Source organism: Pelophylax lessonae, assembly GCF_965119305.1.
Source record: "Pelophylax lessonae genome assembly, chromosome: 4".
Lineage (NCBI taxonomy): Eukaryota > Metazoa > Chordata > Amphibia > Anura > Ranidae > Pelophylax > Pelophylax lessonae.
In genome coordinates this window covers 569,731,888-569,741,402 of record NC_138771.1, presented here as the reverse complement: position 1 = coordinate 569,741,402, position 9,515 = coordinate 569,731,888, and the positions used below count along the sequence as shown (strand labels likewise).

At 38.4% G+C, this 9,515-nt stretch overlaps 1 protein-coding gene across 1 annotated transcript; it reads left to right on the top strand.

Annotated features, from left to right (window-relative positions):
• The first annotated feature begins 1,099 nt into the window (after positions 1–1,099).
• On the top strand, positions 1,100–4,980 carry NKX6-3 (NK6 homeobox 3). Its single transcript, XM_082255474.1, has 3 exons — positions 1,100–2,595; positions 3,607–3,776; positions 4,686–4,980. Exons 1-3 carry the CDS (start codon positions 2,226–2,228, stop codon positions 4,914–4,916), a joined length of 771 nt encoding a protein of 256 aa, XP_082111600.1. The 5' UTR covers positions 1,100–2,225; the 3' UTR covers positions 4,917–4,980.
• The last annotated feature ends 4,535 nt before the right edge of the window (positions 4,981–9,515 follow it).

Below are 9,515 nucleotides of genomic sequence, written 5' to 3'. Positions count from 1 at the left end.
CTGTTTTGGTTTTTTCCACCAAAGAAATCTAGCAGAATACATTTTGTGATTAATTTATGAAGAACAGGTATTTATTTGCGACATTTTATAACAGAAACAAAAAAAACATTTTTTTTTTTAATTTTCAGTCTTTTATTTGTTTATTTAAAAAAAAAAAAAGCAGTGGTGATTAAATACCACCAAAAGAAAGCTCTAGTTGCATGAATAAAATGATAAAAAATTAATTTGGGTCCAGTGTTGCATGACCGCAAAATTGTCAAAGTGCGACAGTGCTGAAAGAAAAATATTATCCTGGGCAGGAAGGGGGTAATAGTCCCTGGTATTGAAGTGGTTACAATTCCAAGAAAAGCCTAATGGGCCATACACACTATAAGATTTTCTGAAGACTTTTTCCTTTAGATTTACCAAAACCATATAATATGAGGTCAAACCTAAACACTTTCCATTTGTATGCAATCTGGCAGGCCCTTGCACTACATAGAAAAGGTAAACCTGAAGGAAAAAGTCTTCAGAAAATCTTATAGTGTGTATGGCCCTTAAGAAGGCAGATTTTACTGACGGATTGTGAGGATGAAATAAATAAAAAGGGGCTGGAGGTACTACCCAAGCTGGACAAAGTATCAATGACCATAAGCAGGGGTTGATGGTAGGGGCCTTTTCTTTATCTCTGATCTCTGTGTTACTAATCTGCTATTTCTTGTCCATTTATTACAAATAAAATCAATACAATTCTTTCTGCCAAATCTTGGCCGTTTTGTTAACCCTAACATAAGCCAGTCAATATTAATTAAGAGGAGACATTAAAAGCTCCAAATTCTCTCCGGTTCCCTAACACCAATCTGCCTCATTCAAGTGACACCTATTTCTTTTTTATTTCAACAACTCTGCACCCTCTTATCAACAGTCGTTGTGTCTTAATTGGCATAGATATAGCAGCTAGTCGTATAGATAATCTCTGGTTAAAGTTTATATACTGTGAAGTAAAAATCGTGCTTGGTATACATATAGAATTATAAATCAAATAGTTAAACCAAAGAAAAGAAAATTGTAAAAATAAAAAAAGGACTATTTAAATTGACAACGGCTTCAAATGTATTGTTCTTCGGCTGTGTACTGCAATCTGTTAGCTTGCCATAAATCCTGCTGTAGCAGAGGGGATAGGCAGCTTTAGTTTGTGGACAAACATCTCTGTGGAAAAAATCAAACTCATTAATTCCCTATCTTAAAGTTCCATTTATCTAGGGACGTCCAGCAGGGTGCGAAAGCTGTGGGGAGCGGCCAATCATTGGCCATCACCCCCCCCCCCCCTTACCTTGGCCAATAACTAAGCTGTAAGGGTGAGGGAGGAGGTGAGCCAATGTGAAGTGTAGGTTCACCTGCATTCGATGAGGAGGGCTATAAGAAGAAGAAAACTTACTGAGATTGGAGAGGAGGGGAAATAGAATCTATAGGTAGGCATTAAGGGACAGTTAATAGTGCTGCCGGATCAAATCTAGAAGTAGAACAAGAATAAAAGAACAGGAAGGTGAACTTGGAAGGCGAAACACACTAAGAGAGAAGTTTTAGAGAAAGACCCAAGAGCTGGCGGCGAAGGAAAGAAAGCATAGGGGAATATAGAAAGAGAAATCGAAGAAGGCAAAGTGAACAAAGGAAATGATGATTGCAAAACAAGTGAGACGGAGTGAAAGAAAATAGAATGAGAGACTAAGACAGAGGGAAGTAGAAAAAGAGGGAGCTGGAGAGAGAGACACAGAAGGAGCAAGGAAATTGAGAAATGAGACTTTGAGAGAGACAGTGACGGAGTGAGAGATAGTGAGGAACAGAGAGTGGGGCAGGGAAAGAAGACAAGGTGAGAGAAAGCCAAAGGAGAATAAAGGGAAGAAGAGGGTGGCGAGAAGAGCTAAGAGCCCAGGGAAAGTGGGGATATGCAGTAATAAAGGTAGACCAGAGAAGGCAGACAAAGAGAGGTAAGGACAAACAAGGGAGAATGTTAGTACAGGTTAATAGGCAAGCCTGGAAACCAATACTTATTTCCTGAAAGTCCCATCAGTCTCTCTGGAATTCTTTTAAACCTACTTTACTAGTCTCCACCAGAACCTGGGAGAGAGTCACAGACTAAATATAGGTTTCAGAGCCTTTTCATGGGTTTGACCCAACCTGAAGAGTTTCCCAGCTTTACTGCTGGTGCAATCTCGCAAGAACAGGTAATCTAAAATTCAGCAACTATGGAGACACACCATCCTGGAGCCTTTATGCTGCCTGCCTATACTGACATTAAAACCCCCGGCTGCCAGTTTCCTGCCCACACCACCTTCCACAAGCTCAGCAGTTCTGTACTGGGGTGCCATTTCCCTACAGGTACACCGCATGGCATCTCAGACATACTCAGCAGACCCCTGCCTGGTCCACATGGTGGAGTTCTTCCAGCATACCAGGCTGTCCCAGCTTATGGACGATCTTCAACTACAGGGAGCTGTTTTGGAGACCAAGCGGGTATCATAGCTAAAGGTGGAAACCCATACAGCACACAAGGCCAGACCGGTTGGACGGATATCGGTCAGGATTGGAGAGCAGGAAACAGAACACTCAGTAATGGTGAGTAATATGCTGATATTGTTATTGATTTATATATTTCAAAGGCTTTTGCTGGGCTGTACAAAATGAAAGTTTAAAGAGATAAAAATATAAAGGACAAGATTTGCAATAAATCATTCCTGTAAGAGCTAACAATCTAATGAAAATGTCTGTAATACAAGGGGGGAAAAGTAGGAGGACAGAAATACTGATATAATCGGGTGTTAGAAAACAAAATATTCTTACTAATAGAAACAGAAACTTTAAGTTTGAAAATGATTGGAAGACGTAGCCTGTAGAACTTGTACCTTAAAGTATTTATAACATGTAAAGATGGTTCACCTCCTATAGAAGATTATAGCTGCACATGTAGGAGGCACTTGCTCTATACCTACATACATTCTGGAGGGACTTTTATTAACATTTCCTGTTATAAAAGGCAGGCAACATATGCATTCTGTTTTTTAATAATATAAAGTATTAATAAGATAAAACAGTGGGCAAGTGATGTTTTAACAGTTTTAACAAAGGAATGCTGCAAATTTCAAACAAACGTAAATGGTCATACATACATACATACATGTCATTCATGAAAAGCATTGAATGAGTAAAGAATAGCTGTACTAAAGATAAATTATAACCACTTTCTCAAATAAAAACATGTTTTAAGTAGAATAAATATAATTTTTTGCATGCAAGAAAAAAAATTAGTGTCTAAACAAATTTCGAGCATTTCAAAGCCTATTGAGGTACACCTACTGGCATACTATCTGTGTGTTACAGTACGCAAAAACATTCACTGTGCAAACGATAATACAACATAAAGATCATAAAAATTAGAAAATAATTTTCCAAGATTTCCTAAATTAAAAATACATTGGTCGATATGCTTTCTAATTAAAAAAATGTAATACTCTAGAGTTTAATTATCTTTAAGGTGCTTAAACACTACAGATGCCTGTTGTCTAATTTTTGCAGTTTTGCCAAAAGTATAGCCACGGCATTTCATTTGTTTTTTGGGGGTTTTGTCAGCCCAAACAGGAAATACGGATGTGTCCTCAAGGAAGAAACACACTCGCCCCACTTTCACGGGCCATCAAATATTTGCCCTAGAGAAAACCTTTGAACAGACAAAGTATCTTGCAGGCCCAGAAAGGGCACGACTGGCCTTCAGCCTGGGCATGAGCGAATCTCAAGTCAAGGTGGGTATATCTGTGTTTAAACACAATGTTGCTAGTGCAGGAAATATTATGCTGAGTATGAGAGGTATGTTGCTGAATTATTGTCATATGTATCATCAACAGATCTTACTGTGATAGCAGACATGCAAGTCTCACTTTTGTCATATTGTAAAATGAGAGGATAGATAGATAGATAGATAGATAGATAGATAGATAGATAGATAGATAGATAGATAGATAGATAGATAGATAGATAGATAGATAGATAGATAGATAGATAGATAGATAGATAGATAGATAGATAGATAGATAGATAGATAGATAGATAGATAGATAGATAGATAGATAGATAGATAGATAGATAGATAGATAGACAAATCCCTCTAGTTTACCCAAAAATCAATCAAAAATCTGCCTCATCAGAACCATAAACTTGCAGTTAATCCAGAATAAGGCTAAAAACTCAAACAGAGAAAAAAAAATCCTTCCAGATTCCCTAAGGGAATCAGATACTCACTGGAGAATTCTACATTGTTATATCCTATTATTATTAATAGTCAGTCATATTTTCTGCATTTTGAAACCCATCCAGCCCTTTTTAGCAGTCTACAGAGTTGGCTAGAACAAGCTCCTGTGGAAGTCTCCACATTTTACAGCTCTTACTGTGAAGAACATTTTCATAGATTAAACCTTTTCTTCCTTCCGGTGCAAAGAGTGCCCATTTAACTTGTAGAATGACCTTAATAATAACAACTTTGCATCAAGTTTACTATATGGAACATTTATATTTATTTATACAAGTTGATCATTTCCCTCTTATTTTCAAAAGAGAATAAATTCAAATAATTAATACATTATTGGAAATATACTCTTTCGATATAGAGGCAGATGGATAAACAGATCTTGTGATGTTTATTGTTGTCTGATCAGGTCTGGTTCCAGAATCGGCGCACTAAGTGGCGTAAGAAGAGCAGCATAGACCCTACTAGTCAACCATCCCTTGGCTCCCGAGCTCCTGGGGAACTGACACCTTCAGAGAATGAAGATGATGAATACAGCAAACCTCTAGATCCCGATTCAGATGATGAGAAAATCCGCCTGTTACTGCGGAAACATCGAGCAGCGTTCTCTGTGCTTAGCTTGACCCCTCACAACTTGTAATAAAGACTAAACCATGCAGAATCATACGTCATCTGAGGGAAACCTCAGAAATATCATCACCGATCATTTAATATTGATAAAGACAACCGGCCATTACTGGACACAATCAAAGACTACGTCACCTGTGATCAGCAGCATGTGTATGGAATGGAAAGGACCAAAAGGAGAAAATACAATGCTATAATAACTACAACCTCGAAATACCTTTCCCCCTGTATGTGTCAGTCTTATATTCCTATTTATTCTGGTATGAATTCATCTAAGCTGGGCACCGCAATCCGGTCTCTTTGAAATAAGGCCAAGTGAAACTGAAGTTAGATAAGTGAAATAATACCGCTGCCAATAGTTTGAGAGTTTTAAAATAGTTGAAGAAACAAGGTTTATACTTGATGAGTCAGCAAAAACTAAGGGGCCATAAGGTATTATGTTTAATTGACATTTTAAAAAAAATTTAAGAGCAGAGACAATTGGTGACCAACTGTATATCTATCGAGAGGCATTAGATAAAAGCGGATAGAAATAAATGATTTTGACACTTTCATTCAACTATCCGCAAATTTGTGGGACACAAATAATCAACTCAAATGCCAAAACTTGACATATCTGTTATAATGTTAAAAGCAGGGTTGGATTTTTTGAGACATCATCTACCAGGTCACCCAACGACAAATGATCTTTCTTGACAACTGAATGTCCACTAACTTTTCAAAAAGGTCTTAAAAATGTAAAACAGCACAAGATTATATATATTTATAAGGCCTTACAGTAAAGATTTATAGGCAAACGAAGAAGGCATATATTTTCTGGTATGTTTATGGAGGAATCAGCTGCACAAAATATTGTCTAGATCCACCAGTACACAGCAGATCTCTGTCTTATGTCTCTGGATACCTTCGCCATCACATAGATATATACAATATATACTGTTTAGAAAGGTACTATGTTTTTAATCAGCAAGGTTTGTTAAATACCAATAGAAAGAGCAGTCACATACATTTTTTAAAATAAATTCAAAGCTTTAAAAATGCACATGGTGCTTTAAAGGTGACTCGAGCTAGACTTAAACATCGGGACATTTCCAATGACAAGTCTTAATAACCTGGTGATGTCCCTGGAAATTAAATTCAGCTAACAGCTATGACTGACAATCCATTACAAATCAGCATCAATTATTGATGGAAGCAGCACCGCAAGATTCAGCAGCCGAATTTTCATCGCAGAGTTCCAGAATCTGCATAACACAGTTTTACTGCATTGCAGTTAATGCGTTCAATCAACAACAAATTCTATATTTAACACATAATCCAGCCAAGAGGAGTACATATCCTTTATACTCTACACTTTGATGGGAGACTAATTGTTCTGAACGATGTGTACATTGGTTCTCTCAGTCGCTGTGTCTGAAGCGATAACCTGAACCGCCACAAATAAAAGACGGTGAACACCAATGAAATAAGTATCCATATTGTCTCTGCTGTCATTGTTCCCAAGATCTCATTCTACAAATGTACGATCTCTGCACCCCATATTTATAAAGCCTCTACCAATTGACTTCAAATATTCTTTTCTGCAACCTAAAACAATACTTCTCTCCGTTATTAATGATGTACGCATAAGAGGTTTTCCTGTGAAGCATATGTTACAATAAAATGTGTATCCAACAAATGCATTAAAACTAAACAAGATCCAATTTTGCAGTGTTTTTAGATGGAAAGAGTTAAATGATGGGTATGGCACTCCTTATTAGGGCGTGCCAGGACATGGAATAAGAGAGTTGGGTCATTTATCTTAATGAGGTTTGATAAGCGAAGGTGTAAAGTATTTGTCATTTTCTCCAATTACAGATAATGAGTAACAATATGGTCAGAGTTTTACAAGCCTGTGCAATTACTTTAAGAGGACTTGTCATCTATGCAAAAAAAAAAAAAAAAGAAAACCAGTCATGACTAGGCATTCACAAATACAACATTTAGTCAAAAATATTATAGTTGTGTATACTTCCATATGAAAGATTTACTTTTGGTCTTTTTTTTTTTTTTTTTTACTTTAAATACTGACTTTACTCAACTTTAGTAGAATAGGGTGAGAGTTCATCTGAAGATGGAATGTTGCCTGCTGGTTAACTACCTGATCTCAAATACCTCTTTCCCAGCTTCTGGGTATGCATAACTGTGACCATTAGAGCCGGTTCACATTAGCGCGACTTGTCAGGCGACTTGTCAGCCTGACAAGTCGCGCTCCCTCGCGGTCCATTGACCGCTACAGGACCCGTTCTAATAGGAGCGACACAAGTCGCCCCCACTTAGAAAAAGGGTCCTGTACTATTTCGGGGCGACCTCGGAGCGACTTGCATAGACTTCCATTATGTGAAGTCCCTGCAAGTCGCTCCGAAGTCATGGTGCAATGTAATGCACAAGTCGCCCCCGAAGTAGTAAGGAGTCGTGTCGCGCTAATGTGAACCGGCTCTTAAAAATGCAAAGAGATTTGGAACAACAACAGGCCTCGGGTATTTGATACAATTATACACACTTATGAGCTGATAGACAGTGGGGTTGATTTACTAAAGGCCAATAAGAGGGTTCACTTTGCAAGGGAATTTCTCCCAGAGTTTAGTGAATGAGGTGAAACTCTGCTGACCTCCATCATCCAATCATGTGCAAGAGAATACATTTTTTTCCCTTGCACTGTTTGTTTGTCTTTGCAAAGTGAAGCTTCACCACATCCATGAAGCTTCCTTACAAAGTGAACAGCCCATTTGTCTTTAGTAACTCTCTTTGTGTGAGGTTAGGAAGTTGACAGAATTCAGGTAATCATTTATTGACTATAAAGCTGAAGAATCAAAGTAAGAAAAGTATAGTACAAGTTGGGACACTATAGTACAAGTTGGGGCAGGACGTAATGTTCTGAAGGAAGGTAAGTGTGATGGTAACTAGAACCTACAGGGCCCCGATGCAGGAAACTATGAGGCCCCCTGACCGAACGCAAGTGTGAGCTTTGCGACCCTAGTAGTTCCACCACTGGTGTCAGTAGTTTTTTTCTTTTTTTTTTTGTTATTTTTTTTTACCATTTAATTTTATTGTATTTTTATTTTTATTTACAATTTTATTTTTGTTCATTTTTTAAATATTTTTTAGGACCCCCATTGAGGGACTGTGGTGAAATATCAGAGGTCTAAACAGACCCCTGATGTCTCAATTTTGAGACAGAGAAAGGGACTGAGGACAGATTCTTCTGTCCCTTTCTCTGCAGCCTCAGCTGCACAGAATGAATGGACAGGAATGGCTCTGTACAGAGCTTCTGGTTCATTCACAAACCAAAGCATAGTAAACACAGTACACCGTATCGATGACACATTTACCAGCCCCTTCCCTGCTTTCAAATCTAACATATCCCCCCGCAGCAGCCGACGGGAGGGGGCAACTCGGCAGCGCTGGGGGGGGGGAGGTTTAGGGGGTCAGAGAAGCACACTTGGGCCCAGGGCAGCAGGACAAGGTTAGGGGGGTGGTGGGAGCGGTATGCAGAGGAACCAATGTCCTCCATTTCCTTCTTGAGGCCATTGAATGTCTGCGGGAGGAAGAGAAATGGGCATTCAGGGGCTACATGGAGGGATCCGTTCCTCTACATGCCGCCGCCCTCCTATCTAGATGTGCAGGGGGGCTTCACGAACACCCTTGAGCATAGGGCTGGGTTGCAATGGCGACTCCTGTGGTAACTGCAAGAGGTCAAAAAGGCTGGAGAGTGCTGGTTAACTTCTCCAACACAGACAGCAGCATTTTTTCAGTAAACTAGTAAAGGTTCAGGTTTTTATTATTTACCTTCCTGTCTTAGAACAGGAAGTGAGGGGAAATCTCCCCAATTGAATCTCAGGCAGCAATAAAAGCCTGAAGGAAATTCTAACCTTTGCCCACTTATAAGACTAAAAAAAAGTTTCAGATGGATTTGGGCTCTAAATTATTGTCTATATACGGGGTAATCCATAGATAATTACCTTCTGAAAATACTAGTTTACTGTTTGCAAAAAAGAAAAAGTCCTTATCTGTTCTAGGCATTGACTCAAAACATTGAAGCGTGGCATGTGCTTGGAAGGAGAGGTCATCAATAGCAACCTTCATGTTTTCTCATAGCGGGTTTCCTTTTATCCTTATTGGGGATAGGATTAAATAAAGCAAGAAATAAGCAAAAATATGAAGAAATTTGATATAAGGCAGTAAAAGGTGTAAATACAGTAGGGGTTTCACCTTCTTTCTTTACCAATTTTGCAAAAAAAATTATGGTTTTTCCAAGATGTTTACAAAGCGGTGATCATCTGGATGGCAGTCTGACTTTTAAAAGTTGAGAAGAAAATTGTAAGATTAAAAAAAAAAAAAAAAACTCCAAACAAAACAAGTAAAATAAAACCTGTAAACCTATGATAGAAATAATGATGTAAATCATGGTATGGATATCTTCATTATCCTTGGTCCCTGACCCTTGGCTTGAACTGTGCAGTACTTACGAATGTATTATGCACAGAAACTATTTTAAAACGTCAGAGGGGTGGATGTTTAATATTTTCCGCCTCCCATTTGCTCTGCATGTCATGGCCCTTAAATTGGCCAA